Source organism: Mesoplodon densirostris, chromosome 5, assembly GCF_025265405.1.
Source record: "Mesoplodon densirostris isolate mMesDen1 chromosome 5, mMesDen1 primary haplotype, whole genome shotgun sequence".
NCBI lineage: Eukaryota > Metazoa > Chordata > Mammalia > Artiodactyla > Ziphiidae > Mesoplodon > Mesoplodon densirostris.
The window spans coordinates 105,611,649-105,635,216 of NC_082665.1; the positions used below are offsets into that span (position 1 = coordinate 105,611,649).

A 23,568-nucleotide genomic window follows, 5' to 3' on the forward strand; every position below is an offset into this window, starting at 1 on the left:
AACCTGTGCAGGAGGTTCTAGTGTCCTCACTTTACAGGCGAGAAAACCAAGGCCTGAGAGGTCCAGGCATCCCACACTGGCAGCGGCAGAGCCGGTGCAGCCAAGGCTGGGCCTGCTGATGCAAAGCTGAGAGGGTAACTTGTTCTGAGGGCAAAACGTTGGCAGTAAGCTTAACTGCCCTGAGCCTCAGTTTCTTCACACTTCAGAGCCTTTTGGCACATCTGATGGTGGGGATTAAATAAGAAATACAGGTGGGTGTGAATTTTGTTTTGTATAAAACGAAATGACTTCCTCTCGGCCTCTGATGATGGGTTTAAAATTAAAGGAGCATCTAGTTTTGGTGTGGGGATGATCCAGGATTATGTTGTGACTGATGTATATTAGTTACTTGTACATTTTTTTTGGATCTTTGCAAGGGGAAAACTACAAGTAACGAGTTTTATATATTTAATTTAAACCTGTTACAGGTTTTCATGTTCAGGATAAACAATTTTTCAACCTTGGGCGAAAATACCTGCAACGGTTTAAGGTGACTGTGTTTTACCTTAGGACGACTGTTGCATGCCAACTTGTGTACGTGTGTGTGAAAACACTTCAAAATTGAGTTAAAAGATGTAAATTTAAAGCTGGTTGTGTATCTAATCTGCCCCAGGTTCAGTAAATAAATAATTCTTTTCAAAAACAAAAACAAACAAACAAAAAGAAATATACGTGGGAAGATACCCAGTAAACAGCAGGGGCTTGTTTTTAAATTAAGTGAGAGTAGCCACTGGGCAAGAGCTGCTTATAAAGGTTAACTCAAAACAGACCTTGGAGGAGTGACCCAAACCTTTCCCTGAGCTCACACCTGGGGAAGCAGCTTTGACAGAGCTCTTGTCCTGTGGGGGGGGGGGAGCGGGGGGGGAGCGGGCGGGTGGTGGCGGGGTCTGGGAGTGCTCTCCTGCAGGTGTGCTGGTATCAGAGCAAAGAAAAAACCACCTAGGGATTCAGCAAAACAAAATTCATTCTGTTATGCTGCTCTAAGGCAGTCTAAGGGCAGAGATAGATGTCGCAAAAGGAGAGAAGAATCCAGTTTTGCCTTCTCCCCTCCATTGTTTAAATGCACGTAAAATAGTAGCTTTAGGGAAAATCGCACCTCTTTCCTGAAGCTCCTTGCCCCAGCTGTAAAATGGAGATGATATCTTACCTGTAGATATGTTACCAAGAATAGAGGTCTGGCTGCCTCCCCACCCTCTCAGCTGCCAGCTGTGTGGTGGCCTCCCTCTTCCCCACTTTCCTCCCAAGGACCTCTGCTCCCCTAAGCTGGGCTCTCCTTAGAGATCCATGTTCTGGCCGCATGATGGACTAGCCAGGCTCCCGGGACCCTATGATTCTTTGGTTTTATTCCTCATTGAGGAGGCTGATTTAGACCTGGGGACAGAAAAATCCTGAAATCTAGACATAGTTTCACCTTTGGAAGTCGAAGTCACAATTCTACGTGTCTAAGGAAAAGAGCACCATAGCGCCCACATCTGTTCTCCAAGCACAGGAAGCACTGTCTCAGCGACTTACCTTCAACAACATCTGGTACTTCATAAGTCTCTGGCTTGGTCCTCTCAGATACTTAAAAAGAGGGAGACTGTGACCCAGTTGACGCTGGCATACCTTGAAAAGCCAAAGAGAAACAACATAAAACAAAACAACACACACACACAGAACAGAAGCAGCAGCATTTAAATATAAGAAGTGAAATGAGCTCTTCATGGAGAGAAGGGGCAGCTGTGTCGACCAGTTTCATAATGTTATTGGCTGTTCAGTCCCTCAGGAACAGTGTGTAAGATGAGAGTAATGGGAAAGGGGATGGGCTTGGCTAGTATTTTTATAGGCAAGTAGGGATGCCAGAACATTTATTTCTTTTAGAAAGTAAGTCCATTAGGAGGGAGACAATGGGGCAGGCTTCTGAAAAGGCTGTCTTAGAATTGGTGTTTGGGGGTGGTGGACTCTAGTCAACGGTACATGATGGGCTTATTGACATCATTCCAGGGAACCCCAAAGTGTGACTTAATTCCACTTTTAAAACCCATCCTAGAAGAGGACCCTGGTTTTCTCACCAGGCTACAGCTGCTCATTAGAGCTGTCCCATGGAGACTCAGGGCAGCATTGAAACTTCCAGTGTATGATTTCAAAAAAGGAGAGACTTTTAATAAACATAAATCCCAATTAATAAACATAAATCCCAATGCCAAGTTCCTCTTCCTAGTTCATACTTTCAATTTCTTTACAAATTGGATGTACATAAACAGTGTCCAGGGAAAAGTTTGTGGGAGACCTTAGAAAGGCAATGTTACCCCAAAGTAGGTGCAGTCTTGACATTCTTGCCAGATTGCCCTGGCTCGGGGCAGATTCTTATGATATTTAAAATATATTTGAAGGTCTTCTTTCTGGGTGAGAAAAAGTTAGAACAAATTAACCAGGTAGCATTTTTCAGTAAGAGGACAGAATACAGTTTATTCATTCATTCAACAGGCCTGAGTATTTTCAATGTGTAAGGAACTGGGGATGCACAATAAATAACCTTCTGTTGGGGTGAGTGTGTGATGGGGAGATAAACACAGGGTTATAAACAACTCAGATGTGAATGGAGTGCTGTGAGAGCAGCTACAGGACGCTGGTAAATAAATAAGTAAATTCATGAACAGGAGTCGAGTTTTAACTTTATCCTTTCTCCTCTGCTCTTTATCTGGGACACCAATATCTCCCCCAGATAGTTCTGCACTGAGTAATAAAAAGGACAAAAAAGTGCTCATAGCTGATGGCCTCTTCTTCCTCTCTCCCCACTCACTCCTTATTACAGTCATCATGATGCCAGCCCTACAAATAAACCTAAGAAACAACCGAAGGATAGAAACATCCCAGAAGGAAAATGTGGCAGCTTGGACACAAACCTAAGTGGTCTGGGCAACCCCTGCCTCAGACATCACCTTCAACCTGCAGCACAAGACTCCGAGACTGGAAAAGCTACATGACTATCTCAGTGCTAGAGATCAAGAGGGATTCCAAGTGCTGTGTGACCTATATTCTCATTGCATCAAGACTGTGTGAGGTGGGAACACATCTGCCAATATCCCAGATAGAAAAGATACCCCCAGCCTGTGGAGTCAGCTTGCTAGCTTCATCCATTCCATCAGGAGAACCTGGTCCATCCACTCAGCTGTGCTTGCCACAGAGCCCGGGCTGCTCTGGCAGAGATGACCACGTGGCCACTTCCTTGTGGATTTCTGTGTCCCTGTCCTCTTGCTGAGGCCACTCTTGATGTCCTTCATCTGGACATGGGTTATTTTTTCCCTTACAGCTTTCACTATGTCTATTCTACTTCTAAACACCCTGCTGTAGTGAATGATTTCCATTTCTGTAGCTCTTCCTCTCTCCCGATAGATTGTAAGTGGTCATTTCACTTCACTGCAAGGACTACAGAAACTCTGTCCTTTGCTATTCTCTCCAAGAAAAACTACACACACACACATGTTTAAGAAGGCAGACAGCCCTTGAGAAATGTTGTTCAGACTGGTTAAGAAACTAGAATAGGGCTTCCCTGGTGGCGCAGTGGTTGAGAGTCCGCCTGCCGATGCAGGGGACACGGGTTCGTGCCCCGGTCCAGGAAGATCTCACATGCCGCGGGAACGGCTGGGCCTGTGAGCTATGGCCGCTGAGCCTGCACGTCCGGAGCCTGTGCTCCGCAACGGGAGAGGCCACAACAGTGAGAGGCCCGCGTACCGCAAAAAAAAAAAAAAAAAAAAAAAAGAAACTAGAATAATAATTCAGAACTTAACAATAATAACTTCCTTATTCATTCACTCCAGAACTATGTGTTGAGTGCCTTTGATGTGCCAGGCACTGTGCTAAGTACATTTGTTAAACTCAATGGCTCCCAGAGTGTAGTAGCCTAGACTTGAGGAATACTCCTGCTACACTGAAGGCCAGGCTTATAAAACACTACAAATTGATTAAGGCATTTCACCCACATTTGGTTTGTCAGAGCACAAAGACATTGGCCTTTTGCTCCTAAAAGTATTCAAGGTTTCATTGCTTTCAACACTCAACACCAGAAGATTCTCAGAAGCTGAAGGAGACTGGAGATCCAGGCTTCCACCCAGGAAAACATCGCCAACAGTTGGCTACCTTTCCCTAAATCCTCCCAGTAACAGAGAGGGACCTGGTTCTCTTGGTGGATGCTGAGCTGATACTTGTGTTCCTGAAACCTTCACCCCTTGGTCCTGTGTCTGCACTTTGAGCATCACAGAACATTATATGCCTTCCAGTACTGAAACACAACTACTGACCTAAATTTGCTCTTCAGTCCAAAATTCCTTAGAGAAAGCGTGTGCACTAACCAGCAGCATACGAAAGTACCTGATTCTCCTTACCTCCCTATAGAATAAATCAGGAGGCTAAAAAAATTGCTACCCCCAAACTCATATTCACACAGGAAGACATGATTTCTTATGGATTAAGAAGACTGTGGCTCAGGTTCAGTTCTTGGCTTTCTTACTTACAAACTATTTGGTCCGAGGTCAGTTACTTAACCTTCCTTCGCTTCAGTTTCTCATCTGTTAAGTGGGCTCACGACAGCAGTCAACTCCTATGATTGTTGTGCGATTAAATGGGAAGATGTATAGAAACCTCTCAACAAATGCCCAATACATGCAGAGTACTCAACAAATGGTAGCTATTGTCAAAGCATTTTTTACTTTTGTAGAGTCCTTCTGTGTGCATTATTTTATTTGATTTCCACAACTTTACAAATTGGTATTACTAAGCTTGTTGTATGCAGGAGAAAAGTGAAACTCCCGGGGTTTAAGTGACATACTTGAGGTCATGCTGATAGCAAGTGGCTCAATTTAGATAAGAAGTTAAGTTTCCTGAGTCCCACCCCAGTGTTTTTCTCTATTGTACCATGTGAGATCTCAGAGCAAATGGGACTCAAAGTAAACTATTGACAAACGCTATTCTACATGGAGGTTGGTCTCTGGGGCAGAATCTTCCTGGATAGTACAAGCTATCGAATCTGATTGAAACACTTGGCTAGAGCAATATTTCAAAATTCTTGTTCATGATTAGTGGAAGTGTGCAAGTATTACTGAGAAGAGGTAAACTGCTGTAGTAAATAGTGGGTGATGGGCCTGCCTTATTGGCTAACCAATACAGGTCTTTGCCCAGCTGTGACAATTCCCTCAAGGATTCTCAAAGGTTAAGTAATTGTGGTTTTTAATTACTTCATTTGTCTCAGAGTAATACTTTGTGCTTGGTAAGAATTTATTACCTGTATTTTGTCCCCAACATCATAAATCATATAGGATTATATGCAGGTTTGTGGTCTGGATTAATGATTTCTAAGGTTCCTCCCAACATGGGGGACTATAAAAAGCTTTGTAAAACTTTAGGAGAGGAATTTTTCTATGAAAAGATGTTTAGTTAGCAATTGCCCGACCATTTCCTCAAAGTTGGCAATTTTAACTTGATAATATCCATTTTTTTCCCCATAGGAATTTGGTCTTTTTCTCATTCAACAATTTGAATAAGTCTTGCAATAATTATATAGTCAGTTATGAAATATTACTAAACTCTGCAACTAGATTTCACATTGGTGGTTTGATGAGTGCAAAATTGCCAAATAGTATAAAACACAAATAATGCTATCAAAGTAAGCCAAAAAGGAAATTAATCAGATTGAATACAAAATGTTTTTTAATGTATCTTGAATTCTGTCAGTGGATGAAAAACCTATGACAAAGCTGTGATGGAAAGCCCAGACAGGGCTATGGAAGGGGTCTTCTAAGTCGGTCAGAGCTCTGAGGGTTGAAGACTCTGTTTCTCCATTACGTCTAATACCTTGAACCCTGGGGATTTTTGTTTGCTTGCTTTCAGTTTATCACAGGTACAGTAAGTCCCCTACATGTTCTGAAAGTGTTTTTGTAAGTACAATTTGTTCGTTAAGTCCAACAAAGTTAGCTTAGGTACCCGAATAACACAATCAGCTATATAGTACTGTACTGTAATAGGTTTATAATACTTTTCACACAAATAATACATTAAAAAAAAACCAAAAAGTAAAGAAAAACATTTTTAACCTTACAGTACAGTACCTTGAAAGTACAGTTGTACAGCACAACAGCTGGCATACAGGGGCTGGCATCGAGTGAACAGGCAAGAAGAGTTACTGACTGGAGGGGGGAGAGGAGGTGGGAGATGGTAGAGCTGAAGGATCGTCAGCGATAGGAGATGGAGGGCAAGCTGCAGTTTCACTCACACCTGACGTTGATGGCACAGGTTCTGGTTCCTTGCTGGATTCAATTCTATCTACCCTCTTAAAAAAAACAGGTCCAGTGATGCCTGGGTAGTAGCTCTTTTTTTCTCATCATAGATGACACGGTAGCACTGGATTGCATTCTGAACGGCTGCCGCAACCTTCGTGTACCGTTCTACATTCGGGCCCTTTGCCTCAAAAACTAACAGATAAAGAAAATCCCCTTGCCATTTCCTGCGTCGTGAATCTCTTCGGTTCTTCAGTTACTTCTTCTTCTTCTTGTCGCTCCACTCTCTCAATTATTTTCACTTTTGTTTCCATCGTTATCGCTCAGCACGTCTTTTTTCTTTTTAACATCTTTATTGGAGTATAATTGCTTTAAAATTGTGTGTTAGTTTCTGCTTTATAACAAAGTGAATCGGCTATACGTATACATATATCCCTATATCTCTTTCCTCTTGCATCTCCCTCCCTCCCACACTCCCTATCCCACCCCTCTAGGTGGTCACAAAGCACCAAGCTGATCTCCCTGCACTATGCGGCTGCTTCCCACTAGCAATCTATTTTACATTTGGTAGTGTACATATGTCCATGCTACTCTCTCACTTTGTCCCAGCCTACTCTACCTCTCCCCATGTCCTCAAGTCCCTTCTCTAGTAGGTCTGAGTCTTTATTCCTGTCCTGCCCCTAGGTTCTTCATGACCATTTTTTTTTTTTAGATTCCATATATATGTGTTAGCATATGGTATTTGTTTTTCTCTTTCTGACTTACTTCACTCTGTATAACAGACTCTAGGTCCATCCACCTCACTACAAATAACTCAGTTTTGTTTCTTTTTCTGGCTGAGTAATATTCCATTGTATATATGTACCACATCTTCTTTATCCATTCATCTGTCAATGGACACTTAGGTTGCTTCCATGTCCTGGCTATTGTAAATAGAGCTGCAATGAACATTGTGGTACATGACTCTTTTTGAATTATGGTTTTCTCAGGGTATATGCCCAGTAGTGGGATTGCTGGGTGGTATGGTAGTTCTATTTTTAGTTTTTTAAGGAATCTCCATACTGTTCTCCATAGTGGCTATATCAATTTGCATTCCCACCAACAGTGCAAGAGGGTTCCCTTTTCTCCACACCCTCTCCATCGGTGCGTCTTAGTATCAACTACATCACTGCTGCTTTTACGCTTGCTTCCAGACATCCTGGGCTTGAAATAAAGATACTGTACTACTGTACTGTATACAGTACTGTAAAGTACACAAAAGCACAACCACTTGCAGAGGATGCACGCACGTGACAATGTACACCAGACACGTGAACTAACTTACGTTATCAGACATGAGAACGCACGTTCGCATCTTTGAAAGTTCGCAACTTGAAGGTTCGTAGGTAGGGGACTTACTGTACTGCTCTTGGACTTATCAGTCATCATTTGAGCTGTTTAAAAATGCTTAAGTTGTTTGATCTATTGTCTCAGGCTCACAAAGAAAAAAAAAAAACAAGCAAGAGAATGAAAGGAAGGGCCGGTTGGGAGAGAGAGAAGAAATGGGAAAGGTTTAGAAAGCAAAGGGCACTGGGCTCATCTCCAAAGGAGGAGGAAGGAGGCACTTGGTGGGGAATGATGTCGGCTAAGGTATTTCTCCGAGTCAGCTCCCAGGGAGCACAACTGGCCCAAACAGCCAGCCTACTTATTGCCCAAAGCCAGGTGGAGAACTGGCAAGAGGGGAGAGGTCTGTGTGGTGGGAAGGGAGGCAGACAGAAATACGATGTTGTAGGACAGGAAGTTCACAAATGGGGTGCTAAGTGGAAGACAGGCTGTAGACTTAAAATTTTCTAACTTTCCTTGATGCCGTAGAAAATAAAATGGAAGAAAATATATTTTCTATAGTTTCAGTTTAGTACTTCTTTTGAGAGTGTTACTACAACTTCAGTGAAGAATTTAAGCCTGCTGTGTGATTCTTGTCCTAAAACAGTTAGCTTAGTCATTCAGAGGAGGATCATCTGCCTCAAGGGTCTGGGGGGCCAGTCTTCTATTTCAGGGGACTAGGCAGGAAGCCAGGCTTACAGTCGTTCTCACCTAGCAGGGTGAGCTCAGTCAAACTGCACTCAGCTCACACAGGCTGAAGTACTGCAAGGGACTCCCGCTTTGTATTCAAAAGGCAGATATAAGTTTTTAGACCACTTGTGTTTCCATTTGCCCTTGCCACTTACACAGAAAATTAAGGGCTGATTTTAATCGCATGGTTATTTTGAGTTATTGGGAGCACAGACTTACTCTCTTGAGAAAGCAATGTGCCAGAAGTTCAGGGTTTTCAGTGCATTTTTCCAATTCTTTTAGAAAAGTCCTAGGGAAAGAAAATGATAATAATGCTTTGATTTTTACATGTATGGGTTTAACAAAATTTTCTGAAGGAAAATCACATAAGGTTTTAAGAGGTGCTTAGAAAAATGCTTGACTGCTTTGGACTCATCTTCAACATGCTGATTTGGAAGAAAAAAATGTATTTTGTGACATTACTAGGATTCCCTGAAACCACTCATACCAGTTCTGGTAATCCTAAGCACCAGCCACAGACAGACTGGATACACTGAAGATCCCTGCTACATGATAGTAATGTTAACAGGAACTGCTGTTGCTGCTGCTACTACAACTATCATGGAGAGCTGACTATAAATCAGGCATAAGCTAAGTGCTTTGCAAACAATATCTCATTCAATCCTCCACCAAACCTTGTAAGACAGGGTTTCATAAGTGTGAAACCTGAGGTTTAAAGAGGCTGCATAACTTCTCCAGAGAAAGCAGAAATGGGATTTCCATTTCAGCCTTGTGTCTGGCCAATGGACAACAGATGTGGTTAAGAAACAACTGCAGTTCAATTCACCAAGCAGTCTCTTCCCTCCTATCAATTAGATGTATGATCCTGGGGACATTAGAGTGAGTAAAGTTAGTAAACAACTTGTGGTTCTGTCATCTGTAAAATGAAAGGGTTGGAACATGATTTCCAAAGTCCCTTCCTTCTCTCTAGAACCCAACACCCAAGCAGCCCTGGGCTGAAAGGACAATTCCCCGACCCGTTAGCATTTTCTAACACCCTGGTTCCCAGCACTCCGCTACAATAATAGGTATGTAGACTTGTGTCTTGGTCGACTTTGTATTCCCAATGCTGAACACAGTGCCTGACACAGAACAGGTGCTCAGTAAATGCTGATGCGTGAGTAGATAAATAAGGAAAGGAACCCACAAATGAATACAACATCGATGCCTGACACCAGTACATGCTCCATTAATGTCTTTTCCCTTCTTCCTCAGGGACCTTGTGACACTTCTCGCCTCTTTCTTATCCCATCCCACCCCAATCCAATCCACTGACTCTGGACTACTTGATTAAGCCTAAAAATGTCTAAGCACTTTCATCTCCAAATTCCATCAGTCTGATTTCCATCCTTCCCTTATTTTCCATTTTCCCTGATAATCTGAATGAATATATACCTGTTGTGAAATTCATAAAGTTCTCTAATATTCCCAAAGAGGAATTCCTTGTTATTCCGAAGAACATCTGGAATTAGATGCTTCAGCCAAATACAATCCATTGGAATGATATATCCCTGCAGAGGTGGAAACAGGGTAGGTCTTACAAACAGGAACATATAAGAGATGATCTGACTTAGCCACTCCAGGGACCAAAACTTTAATAATTGGGGAGTAAGGCACACATGTCCTGAAAGCCATTCCATCAAATACATTCTTTTGATATTATTTTCCTCATGTGTCTATCTTCAGAAGAAGATGGCTTAATGGCAATGATAATAAGATGGCATTTTTATAGGAAGAACAAATCTATTTTTAAAATTCGTCACATAAGTCAAATGTGAAAGGAAAAAATGTACCCATTATTTTATGACCTGATGCAATTACTATTGTCTTATTATATTTCCTTCATGACTTTTTTTAAAAAGCTGTTTTTTATATGGTTATAATCACTGTACATATATAATTTGTGGTCTGTTTTTCCATATGCATTTTAGACTCATAAATTTCTACATATATTGTTTTAAATTTAATCTTACAAGCATTCATTTCAATGTTGCTGTATATTATTAAAAATAATTATTTTGTAACAGTTGAATAATACATCATTTAGCATGTATATAAGACTTTATCAACCATTCCATTCCCTGGACATTTGGTTTTCTTCTGATGTTTTATTGTAAAAAAAATTTCTATTAAAACTTTGTATATATAGTTTATTTCTCAAGATTATTACCTTAGGAATATAGAGAAAATATAAAGTTTCACTCAAACAAAAAATGCTACTTAAAACAATAAGAAACAATTCTCTCATTTATTTATCAAAAAAGTTTTAATTATCATACCCATTGTTGGCAAGCATATGGTGAACCTAGGTGGGCATTGCTAGAATCATGTGAATTGGTACAATCCATTGAAAGTTATTTTGTTACATGAATCAATAGTCATAAGAACGTTCATATTCATACTGAAAAAACCACTTGTGATATTACAAGACCTGAAACTTTGGTGGGGATTCTAGAGACATATGGCAACTATTTTGAGTTTCTTTCTGCAACAAAACTTTTCTAGTTTGAATACATGCTTAACTTCCCCCCACCCCAAATCTACTTACATCAATTATGTTCTTAATCTCTTTTATATAAGTCTCTTCCGTCTCAAGCAAGTCACGTATAATGCGCCTAAATCAGCAGCAGGTGGGAAGATGAAAGAAAGAGAGACAGAGTGGGGGTGGGGGTGGGAAGCAGTGTTTTAGAATTCTTTTAGAATAATGGTCATCAATACAGTTCCTCTTAGTGGCTCATCTACTTAGGTTGTGGTCAGTTCATTCCATCTGTTGAACACCCAAGGCCAATATCTCACAAAAGCACACTCTGATCACACTGGCATGAGAAGAAATGGCAAAGTTAAAGGGCTCAAAATCCATTTATGCAGCCAGAGCCTGACCTGTTTGTGAGCCATAGCAAGGGGGTCAAGAAGGCAGACACTGGAGTCAGAAATACCAGGTTGGGATCCTTGGTCAGGAAGGTCTGCCAGATCCCTACATCACACATGTGGTTTCCTAGATGTTCTCTCCAGCCTTCTGCTGTTTCATTGCTCACATCAAGATCTTGGACCTATAAGGATGCATTTTGTTGTGCATGGGGCTAGATGGATGGCTGTCCTGCCCCCTTCCTCTGGCATTCCATGTCTCCGTGTGATTGAGTTCCTCAGCCAGAAGACATGAGCTCTGTCTGCTTCCCCGGAGAAAGGCAGGTGGGAGGTGTGGTATGCAGAATTCTAACATAGCCCCCAAGATTTCTGGTCCCTGGTACACACACACACATCCTCCCAGTTAGTCAATCAAACACTAACTTAAGTGCTGCTGGGAAGGTATTTTGTCATTCAGTTTTGTTCCAAATCAGTTGACCTTAAGATAGGTAGATTACCAGGTTGGGCACATCCTAATCTCGTGGACCCTTTAGGTCTGGGTCTAAAAGTCAGAGAGATTGGAAGCATGCGAAGTCTTTAGCACAAGGGAGATTCTCCTTTGCTTGGGTTTGGAGATGGGGGGAGGGCATGTGGCAAGGAAGGCAGGCAGCCTCTAGGGGCCTACTGGCCCCCAGAAGACAGTCAGCAAGGAAAGAGAAGCACTAGTCTTGCGGTTGCAAGGTATTGAATTCAGCCACAACCATATGAACTGCGAAGAGGATACCTTCTAAGAAGCGCAACTGGTCAACACCTTGATTTTAATCAGTGGGACTTGAGCAAAAAGCCAGTCTTGTCATGCCTGGACTCCTGTCCCAGGGCAATTGTGGGCTGAGCTGCTAAGTTTGCGGTCATTTTTTGATGCAGCAATAGAAAACTAATAGAAAGAGTGAGGCCAGTCCCCACATCTATCTCCAGACAGACTGCTTTCTTTCTCTCCTCAGGCTGTGTGGCCATACTTTTTTTTAGGGCTTTCTTTCAGGCCTCCAAGTGAATCAGTGTTTGTACAACTGTTCACATGTAGAATATATACATTTATGGTTTCCTGTGAGCTGTTGCTGGATTATCTATTAAACAGTAGCCTACCCTAGAAAAGAGTTTCTTTTCCTCTCATAAGAATGGGTATGACAAGGGACAAATAAAGAACACAATGTAGGAAATTCACACAAATACATAAATGGCTATTAGTCTTATGAAAAAAATGCTCAATATATATGAATCCAACAAAAACATATTGAAAAGAAGTACAATTTTCAACTTCTATCATATGGCAGACATTGCAAACCTCAAAGGAAGACTGGCAGATGAAGATATGGAAACACACTCAGATAACATTGGTGAAAGTACAGATTTGTGCAAGATAACTTGGAAATATCTCATCAAAATTTAAAACACATGCTCCTTGACTCAGTAATTTCACTTCTAAGTATGTTCATTGTTTGTAATTAGAACAATAGAATGACAACAACCAGATATAAACTGGAAATTACTTAAATTATGGTACATATATATAATGAAATGCTATGCAGTTTTTAAAAAGAATGAAGCTGACTGAACCATGCTGACATGACACAGTCCAAGTATTTTAAGTGAATTAAAAAAAAAAACCAAGATGTACAACAGTTTGCAGAGTATGACTATTTGTGTAAAATTTATACTATGTGTAAAATGAGTGTATATGTATACATATATGTAAAATTGTATATGCTTAGAAAATTCATGCAAAGAAACTTAAAACATTTTAACAAGGGGAGTGGGAGAGGGTAGGGGTGGAAGTTTGGGATTAGCAGATGCAAACCGGTATATGTAGAATGGATAAATAGCAAGGTTCTACTGTATAGCACTAGGACCTTGGGGAAATATACTCAATATCCTGTGATAAACCATGATGGAAGAGACTACGAAAAAGAATGTATATCTATGTGTAACTGAGTCACTTTGCTGTACAGCAGTAATTAACACAACATTGTAATTCAACTATACTTCAATAAAAAATAAATGAAAAAAAAACTGTTAACAGTGATTGCTTTTAGAAAATGATACCGAAGACTAGAAATAGAGGAGAATTTTTACATTTTATTCTGCACCCGTTTTCAATCTTTGATTTAAATAAAAATTTTAAATATCTACTGCTTTTCTAATTAAAAAAATAGTTTACATGACGTTTTATTTATTTATTTATTTATTTATTTATTTATTGTGTGTGTGTGTGTGTGCGGTACGCGGGCCTCTCACTGTTGTGGCCTCTCCCGTTGCGGAGCACAGGCTCCAGACGCGCAGGCTCAGCGGCCATGGCTCACGGGCCCAGCTGCTCCGCGGCATGTGGGATCCTCCCGGACCGGGGCACGAACCCGTGTCCCCTGCATCGGCAGGTGGACTCTCAACCACTGCGCCACCAGGGAAGCCCCTACATGACGTTTTAAAATGAATGTTACTGGAGGTAATGACATATAAACCCCATTTGAGAGATATAAATAAATCCTACAATCTACTTATTTTATAGCTCAACAATTATTCTTTCTTAAAAATGACAATTTCCCTATCCATTTATAAATGCTCGTTATAAGGCAAGACTGACAAAGGATAGCCATTGACCAAGGATACAATTGCAAGAAGTATAATTCTACCAAAAAAGTTACTCTAAGATCATATTTAGCTAACGGTGTCTCTGAGTAAGAGGTTCCTTTGCTTTTTGTAAATCATCCTGAAATGATGATAGTTACTATGTCGGAAGGAAATATAGGCCTCAATACCAGTCTGTTTCTATGAGCCATGACATAAAGTAGGACCACAGCAACAGTTAAGCATTCATAGAAAGCCAGAGTACAGCCAGCCTCTTATATCTCTGTGAAGCACTGGGCTTAAGCAACTTGGCAAGGCTGTTTAAGAATGTGTTGACGATTAAATGAAGTCACAAGGCAGAAATAACTAGGTGGTGGGCAAAAGTCAATTTTATCATCCAACAGTTATATAAAAACTTAGAGACCCCTAGGAGTCTTTACGAATCTGACACAAGAAAAAATCCACAACTCGGAAGAAAAAAAGTCCCTTGTCAGGTCATATCCCAGTTCCAACTGCTTCATTTTACTTATTTGAGTGCAATAGATAAAACTCCAACAATAGAAAGTCTCCTGAACACTGGTAGCCTTCATTTCTGTTCAGATTAAAAAAAAAAAATGTTCTCATACCACTGTTAACCATTTTTTATCTTTCTTCTCCTTTGTTTTCCTTTCAAATAACTTTATAAAATGGAAGAAAATCGATGATTCTAGCTGAAGATTGCCTGCTTTATTATTCCAAAGCACATAACTTTGTTCACAGAAAAAATCAAGGATTTAATATCTAAAGTCATCAAGTATATATAATGTAGATAAAAAACAGAAAACATTGGGAGTACTCAAGTAATTTTAAAACCTTAAACACCTAGAGCAATTTATGCCCTGGTGGATATCTAACCAGAGGTGGAACACTGTAATTAGGATGGGGTTCACAACGCCAGATCAGCCCGCATGAATGCAGTCTACACTAAATGTATACTCTGGCTTTGTTTTACATGTAAAAATAGTTCACCCCTCACCGACACCCCCAGGTCATTAAGGAGGAAATGGAGGCATAATGTGTTTTAAGGGACTGTTTCTTCTCTGAAGCCATATTTCAAGGTAGCATAAAAAAAGAGCTTTGGAGATCTGGTTCCATCCTATATGACATCTCGTGTTTGTTTAAGATGATACCGTAAGCAAGAGGCAAGAAAGGGAAGCCTTTTAAAAAAATGAATACAGCCCTATTTGGTAAGCAAGATCATTAATGTAGTATGTACAATTTAGGATCTCCTGATAAGTTTCTTCTTTGCCCACACACCTTAATCTGTTCCCCCTTTTAACCCTTGCCCCTCGCCCCCTCCCCAATTTCCCAGCTCTCCAATAGAAGAGTATCCTTTTGGAAACCAGTCTGTTAGAAATATATTTTTGCTCATTACCTGTCAATACAATTGCCATCAAGAGATTTCATTTACTCCTTGTATTCTATCATTATCACTCGTGTCAGAAAGTATTATAGATTTTCACTTTTAAAAAGCTAGTTTTCAGGCTTCCCTGGTGGCACAGTGGTTGAGAGTCCACCTGCCGGCGCAGGGGACACGGGTTCGTGCCCCGGTCCGGGAAGATCCCACGTGCCGCGGAGCGGCTGGGCCCGTGAGCCATGGCCGCTGAGCCTGTGCGTCCAGAGCCTGTGCTCTGCAACGGAGGAGGCCACAACAGTGAGAGGCCCGCGTATGGCAAAAAAAAAAAAAAAAGCTAGTTTTCATCTAATACCCTCTTTGCCAAATGGAAAGGTCTATTCTTATCCGTTTCAAACCCTAGAGCATCTGACGTAATGGATACTTATCTTCTTAAACCTTTCTCTTCCTTTGGTTTCTCTTTATTATTCAATCTTCATTCACCACCCACCTCTCTGTTTCTTCTCTATTCCTTCCTTGCTTCATCTTCCTCGTGTCTAATGTTGCTGCTCCCCCAAGGTCTGAACTCAGGTTTCCAGACTTTCTTCCCTCCTCTTCCCTCATGCTGTTGACTCTTCCACATCATCATTTTCCTGCCAGACTTTTGGTCATGCTCAAGCCCATGTTGCCAATGGTCTACGTATGTCTTCACCTGGATGCCTCCCAGACACCTCATCACCTCAGGGTGAAACAGAACTCATCAGACAGAAATAGCATGCATATCGGTGGAAGGGTCATATTCTAGGGTCCCTAAAACACAGTTGTCATTGCAAACTCCTCCCTGCCATTATCACTTACATTCAATCTGTCACCAAGCCTCATCTTTTCATCTCTGAACACACCTCTTGGAGTCACTGCTTATTCTCCATTGCTGACGCCACCAATACAGAGCAAATTCCCAAGCCTTCTCATCTTGAATACATTGGTATACTCCTAGCAGCTCACTCTTGCCTCTGAGATCTCACTCCCATCAATCTATTTTACAGACTTCCAGTCGATGCCCTTCCTAAAGCTTCAAGTCCATTATGCCATCATTCTCCCTCTTCAAAAACTTAAAATAGCTTTCAATTGCCCACAACTGTCAATATTCCTCCCAGGATTTCAAGACTCTCCATTCATGTGAAAAGAATCTTCCTAGGGGGCTTGCTCAAAAGGTAAGTACAGACCCACAGATTCAGAATGGGGAGCAATGGATGAAGTATAGAGGTAGAATCTGTAATTTTCACAAGCACCCCACATGATTCTAATGCGGATGTTCCCTTATTTGGCTAAGTAACACTGAGCTGATCCACTCCTTTAAGCCACCTACCCCCCTTTAGTTAGGCCAATTGTATCATTATTTTATACTTCTTTTCAAATTCTAATCATTCCGAAAGTTCCATTTCTCCCTTTTCCATGAAAACTCTTTCCAACAGCTTTAGGTGAAATTAGTACCACAGTCTTATCCTTGCTTCCCAGACAAAAACCATTAGATCCATTTACCAAGCATGTACTAGCTCCCTATTATGAGCCAGGCACCATGATAGGCACTTGGGATAGAGAAATGTACCAAAATGCCAGGCCTTAGGGAGTTCATAGTCTAATGGCAGAGACAAGAAAATCAGTGACTCCTGTGCAGAGTGATAGGTACCAGGTAGCCAGAGGAGTCAGGCGCACAGAAGGGAGGGGACACTGCCGATTTTGAGTTGAGTGAAGTTTAATCAGAGTTTTGAAAAAAGCAAGCAAGGGGACAAGGACAGGGAATTGTCCCAGACCGAGGACGACAGTGTGGAGGAGAGAGCAAAGGTGAGAGATGTATGTTCTCCCAGTACTTGTAAATTCTTTGGTGGGGCTGGGCCAACAGTCTAGTACATTCATAAAATGCTAGAAGCAGATATAAACTTAAAGACCATCAGTTAATCCTTATATTACAGATGGAAAAAGAAAGCCCCAGAGCCATGCACTGACTTGTCCAAGGTCTCTGGCTTTGGCAAAGTCCGTGTTCTTCCCACTACATTATGTTGCTCCTCTTGGCCTATGTTTGGGGTGCATCTAAAGTCCTGTTTGCTGATTATGAAATAAAACACAAATTAAAATGAAACTAGCATGGTGATATAAAAATACTGGGTTTCACGAAAATAGGTTTCCAAGTCTATTTCTGCTTCTAATATGTAGGGTAACGTTGAGCAAGACATTTTCTTTCTCAGGGTCTCCATTTATTCATGTGTCAAAAGGCTGAATTAGATCATATTGAGTATCCCTACTGGCTCTCATAGGTCGTTCTATAAATACATCATTTTTTAAAAATTTATTTATTTTTAACATCTTTATTGGAGTATAATTGCTTCACAATGGTGTGTTAGCCTCTGCTGTATGACAAAGCGAACCAGCTATACATATACACACATCCCCATATCCCCTCCCTCTTGCGTCTTCCTCCCACCCTCCCTATCCCACCCCGCTAGGTGGACACAAAGCACCGAGCTGATCTCCCTGTGCTGTGCGGCTGCTTCCCACTAGCTATCTGTTTTACATTTGGTAGTGTATATATGTCCATGCCACTCTTTCACTTCATCCCAGCTTACCCTTCCCCCTCCCTATGTCCTCAAGTCCACTCTCTATATCTGCGTCTTTATTCGTCTCCTGCCCCTAGGTTCTTCAGAACCCTTTTTTTTTTTTTTTAAGATTCCAGATATATGTGTTAGCATACGGTATTTGTTTTTCTCTTACTTTACTCTGTATGACAGTCTCTAGGTCCATCCACCTCACTACAAAAAACTCAATTTCGTTTCTTTTTATGGCTAAGTAATATTCCGTTGTAAATACATCATTTTTAATAAAATGTATGATGTGGTCTTTGGTCTAATCACACTTTGCTTCTCATTTCTCATAAGAAGCAAAGGTCGTAAGATTTTTTGTCCATTTACAGCCTCAATTAACTAAACAGTTAATGTGTGACTGCATGTACAATAGGACGGCAAGGAGAAGGAATCAGCGTGGGCTGGAGAGGTCTTGGAGGAGGTGAGATCTGGACGGTCCTGTGTAAGAGGTGCCGACTTGCAGCAAGACAGGAGGGTGTTCCAGGAGGAGGGAAACAGGAGCAGGGCTAGGAGTCATGGCTACACCCGGGGCCTTGTGGGAACCAGGTGCTGGGGCAGGGTCTGGGTGGGAAGCATGGGAGGCAGGGGGAGCCGGATGGAGGAGACGGTTGTCATGCCAGGCTATGGTGAGACTCCATGCAGGAGCCGAGGGGAAGGTTCAGGAGACCGAGTTGGCCAACAGGGAAGAGAACTGTCCAGGAGCCCGTTTCATTCAACACTGAATAGGTCCTGAGGGTTCAGACTTAGGAAAACATGTTCTTAGTTTCACATCCTTCTTCTGTTTTGGTTAGGTGTTCCATAATTGCTTAATAAATTCCCAGAACTATAAATGGTAACAACATGAAACACTATGGACCCATACAATGACCTTGTTGAAATCAGTGATATTTTAAGCATTAATTAAAGGTCTGATGAATATAAACAGTTCTCTGTCTCCTGGAAGGCTAACAGTTGAAAGTTTTGCTCAGTTGCTGATAAGCCATCTGTTCTGTCTTCTCCTCTTTTATATCTTAGTTTCTATATTTTGTCTGATGTTAATTGGATTTGATCTCATTACTCTGATGTGTTTAGAGTAAACTACCTTAAATTCTTTTTAGAGAAGGATGGGGCATAAATAATCACTAAAGTTTATCTGGCTCACTCTTCAATATCACATAATAAATAACGACAAAGTAATTTCATGCATACTGCACTTTTTAAAAGAGGGATTGATTATAACCACAATCCCATTAATCCTAATTCAAATTAACAAACCTGCATTTGTGTAGCATTTTAGGGATTATAAATTTTTTTTGGGGGGGCCATGCCACGTGGCTTGTGGGATTTTAGTTCCCCAACCAGGGATTGAACCTGGCCGGGCCCTGGGCAGTGAAAGTGTGGAGTCCTTACCACTGGACTCAGGGAATTCCCCCAATTTTTAAAAAATTGTGGTAAAATATACATAACATAAAATTTACCATTTAAACAATTTTTAAGTGGCATTAAGATACATTCACAATGTTGTGCAACCATCACCAGAACTTTCCCATCAATCCAAAGTGAAACTCTGTACCTATTAAACACTAACTGTATTCCTTCCTCCCGCCAGGCCCTGGTAACTTCCACTCCACCTTCTGTCTCTATGATTTTGCCTAGGTACCTCGTATAAGTGGAATCATACAAAATTTGTCCTTTTGCGGCTGGCTTATTTCACTTAACATAATGTATTCAAAGTTCATCCATGATGTAACATGTGTCAGATTTCATTCCTGTTTAAGATTGAATATCTTCCATTGTTTGTATAGACCATATTTCATTTACCCATTCACTTGTTGATGGCCATTTGGGTTGTTTCCACCTTTTGGCTATTGTGAACATTGGTTTGCAAATCTTTGTTGAGTCATTGTTTTTATTTCCTTTGGGTATACACCCAGAAGGAGAATTGCTAAATTATAAGGTAATTCTATTTTTAACTTTTTGAGGACCCACGATATTGTGTACCATTTTACATTCCCACCAGCAAGGCACCAGGGTTCCAGTTTCTCCACATCCTCATCAACACGTATTAGTTTCCATTTTAAAAATAATAGCTAACCTTATGATGTGAAGTAAAGTTATTTTTTTAAATGTGCATATCATCTTCCTTGATCCATTCAACACCTGACAAAGAGCTCCTCCAGGGCAGATGTCCTATCATCCATCCCTTGTCCCCATGCCTTACAAGTAGGAAATTCTCAATAAATGTTTATGGAATGGATGAATGGTAGATTTAAGGAACAGACACCAATTCTGTAAGCAGGAGCAGGCACTAATTGTTATTCTCATTTCACAGAAGAGGAAATTGGGACTCAGAGCATTAAGTGACTTGATTGAGGTCAAACTGCTGACTTGGTGCTGCCAGAAAGAGGTCAGATCCAGGTCTTCGAGCTCTAAAACTAGAGACAGGGGAACTGATGTGCCAAGGGTGAATGTCAGTCCACTGAAACAGTACCAATACTCTGACTCTGCAGCATGGCTCTGTAAGGGACAGGGCTTGCACAGTAAGGACACAGGGAAGCAGGCTGGAGAAAAAGGGGTGGCTCAGGCCATCATCCATTTATGCCTAGGATTCAAGGAACCTGGCTCAAATGTCAGAGCCACGGTGTATCCGCACATGTGCAATCCAAACATAACAAAACTTCATGGGAGAGATTCTGGTACCAAGTAGACTCCTGGAATACTGCTGATAGGAAAACCATTTACTACCTCAATTCATGGGAAAGGGTAGTACTGGTACTAATTCCAACAGGAGTATCCAGTAACCTGATAATCCTCCCGTGAGGAAAAGAAATTGTGAAAGAGTTAACAAGCTTCTGCCTCATGCAAAGGGAAATCTATTGCAGAAAGGAAATTCCCAAAGATTAAAAAAAAATGTATAAAATAGTCAAAGATCAAAAATTGCTGAAGACACACTGCTTTCTTTACCCTGTGTACCTTTTTGCAGACCTATTTGTATCTAGATCTACTAGCAGATATCCTATTATTCTATTAATTCCTTTCCTCCCAAGAGGGTTTGTTTGTTTATTATGCTAGAAACATATTTCTCAGAGATATTGCTCTTTCTAGGATTCCTTAGCCCTATATCTGCAGGATCAAATAGGTATTAATTAATATTGTGCTTTATGTCCTTAGACCATTAGACGAATCAAGACTGATTCATGAAATGTATATTTTTTCAGAGCACATGATTTATCAAGAACTTTAGAATTGGCTTTTGAAAAGTGCTGTTATAAGAAAAATCTCACTGTAGCTATTTTTAATTCTTAACTAATGGTCCATATTTTAAATAATACTCAATATAAATCTCAGGCAGGACTATAACTGCCTTTTAGAATTAATTTGAGTAGGATTTGAAGCATGTATGCTCCATAAAGCAGGCAATGAGCGCTTAGTAATTATTAACTATTAAGAAAAGGGTAATAGAGAATTAGATTTTAGTTGTCCCTTAAATATTAGCACAGCCAAACTTAAGTGCAAAATTTCTAACTCAAATGATTGCATCTGGGCCAGGCACGTAGCCCCCATGTCATAGTCAACAACTGTTTTCTGAACATCTCCATGTGCTGTAATTTTCTTTTTTTCCTCTGTACCACCCCTCACAGGATCCAAATAGTTTTTCTCAGTTTAGATAACTGTGGGCAGGCTGGTGCTAATTGTCTTTTAAAAGTTAAGTGTTAATCAGGTAGAATTCAAGATTGTCCCTACACAAGTATCACTCGTTCACTCAATTTGGATATATGCTCCTAGCTTGGGGAGAAAAAGGTAGACTTAGAGGCAGCCCCTTGGAACCTGCACAGAATGTTGTATGGCCTTGGGAGTGTGAAAGTGGATATATGATCTGCAGGTGGAGAGGGGAGAAGAAATGCTGAGGGATCTAATGGCAGGGAGTTGGTACCTGGTCACAGTCACAGGGGCTGTTTGAACATTTACAGCATGGAAAGGAAACCTGTGCCAGCCTCACTCCCACCCGCCAGTCTTCTTCCCCCACTCCCTCCCCAGAGTGAGGCCCACTCAATCCACAGTACAGCTCTACTGCACCAAGAAGGGTCCCAGCAAGCAGGGCCTGTCCCAGCAAGACTGTCCCTGTCCCTGTGGGACCCCTACTGAGGGTTATAGGGGCACATGAGAGATGCCCTTATGTATTGATGTGGAAGGAGATGATGAGTTGAGGAGGTCCCTCCCCCCATGCAGAAGTGAAGAGAAAGGAACAAAATGGTTTCTTAGAATGGCTTGTGGGTGAGTACCTCTTTGTGCTGTCAGTTCCCTTCATCTTCCAGCTCTGGGTATACTTAGTATGGTTTCATCCAACTGCCAAGATCCTGGAATTGAGGGAGGCTGGTGAATGGTGCCAAACCACAGGAGCAGAAGCAGGAGCTGTAGGAAAGGGGCTAGTGTGCCTCCAATGTCAGCATTTGGGCCTTGTTGGCATCAAGGGAGAAGTACACTGGGGCCATTGTACTGTAGATGAGGCTTCTTGGACCGAAAGTTTGAACTTTTGATGAATGTGGGAAGCGTTCAGCAAAAATTCAATTCAACCAGCCATTAATACAGATTCACTCCGTGCAAGGCATTGTGGAAGGCTTCTTCAAGGGAACTGGAGATGAGCAGGATGTGATCTCCATTCTCAAGAGGTCTGAGGACTCTCAAAAGAGTAGGGATAACAGATCCACAGATATTTATACAGTGACATAATGCCACTGACTGTTATTGACATGTAACAAACACCCTGGGCTGGGTCCACGGGCGAGAAGAAGGAGGATTCTGGCCCTTGGGGGTCATCCAACACCCATCCATTCACCATTTCACAAAAATGTATTTGAATATTCCATTTTATACCTGCTAAGCTTAAGACTGATGTGACACTTAAGTGAAGACACTCAAGTTTGGAGCTCAGAATCTAGACTAGAAATATAAATCATGGATTAAAGGAAATGGATGAGATCACCAAGCAGCAAGTGTGGTGAGAAAGGAATACCCAGAAAGATACATGTGGGGGTAGGAGGGGCTGGTGGGCAGTAAAGGAGGAGGAGGAGACAGCCAAGGAGTTGTTGCATTGTTTTAACTGCTGATGCTGTATTAACAGAAAATGTATCTCTAAAGATGTGAAACACAGCAGGTCCTTTTATAGCAATGATGATGATGGGATATACCATGAAGGCCAGCTCACCAAGCGAGAGGAGCTTTCTGTAGCCCACAGTGGGCATGAGGATGACAGCTGTCCACCCAGTCCGTGAAGCGCCGTGCTCAGCACTTCACACATGTTACTGCTCTGTAGTCAGCCCTCACTGCACCCTTCCAGTCGGGAATTACCATGGGGCACAGAGAAGTTGGGTCGCTTGCCCAGATCTCGTGGCCAGCAGGAACTAAGACAGGGTTCCACCCCACCTCTCTAGCAGCCCAGGCCTTGCATAGACGCTCACTGGTTACAGAACACACAGCCTGTGGTGTGTCTGAATTCATGGGACAGGACCTGTACAGGGTCTGTGAGGAAACCTCCTACCTTCTACAGAAAGCACAACTTAAGCTAACAAGTCAAGCATGGCACTATGTTGATATGCTTCAACAGTGTTGGGTATTAAGCAGCAGTTATCAAACCTGTTTCTCCTTTCATGACTTCACTAATACTTCTCTTTGGGTCTCTTTTGCTCCCACCATCTCCCAGGTTCTCTTGTACTCGTTTCAGTCTTCTTTTCCC

The 23,568-nt window shown here is 41.5% G+C and overlaps 1 protein-coding gene across 1 annotated transcript in view; it reads right to left on the bottom strand.

The window, feature by feature from the left end:
• MCF2L2 (MCF.2 cell line derived transforming sequence-like 2) overlaps positions 1 to 23,568 on the bottom strand; it is a 242,370-nt gene that overhangs the window by 43,018 nt on the left and 175,784 nt on the right. The window contains 5 exon segments of the mRNA XM_060099191.1: positions 1,552 to 1,644; positions 2,328 to 2,420; positions 8,562 to 8,631; positions 9,777 to 9,892; positions 10,930 to 10,996. Of these exon segments, the coding sequence (XP_059955174.1) occupies positions 1,552 to 1,644; positions 2,328 to 2,420; positions 8,562 to 8,631; positions 9,777 to 9,892; positions 10,930 to 10,996 (439 nt within the window).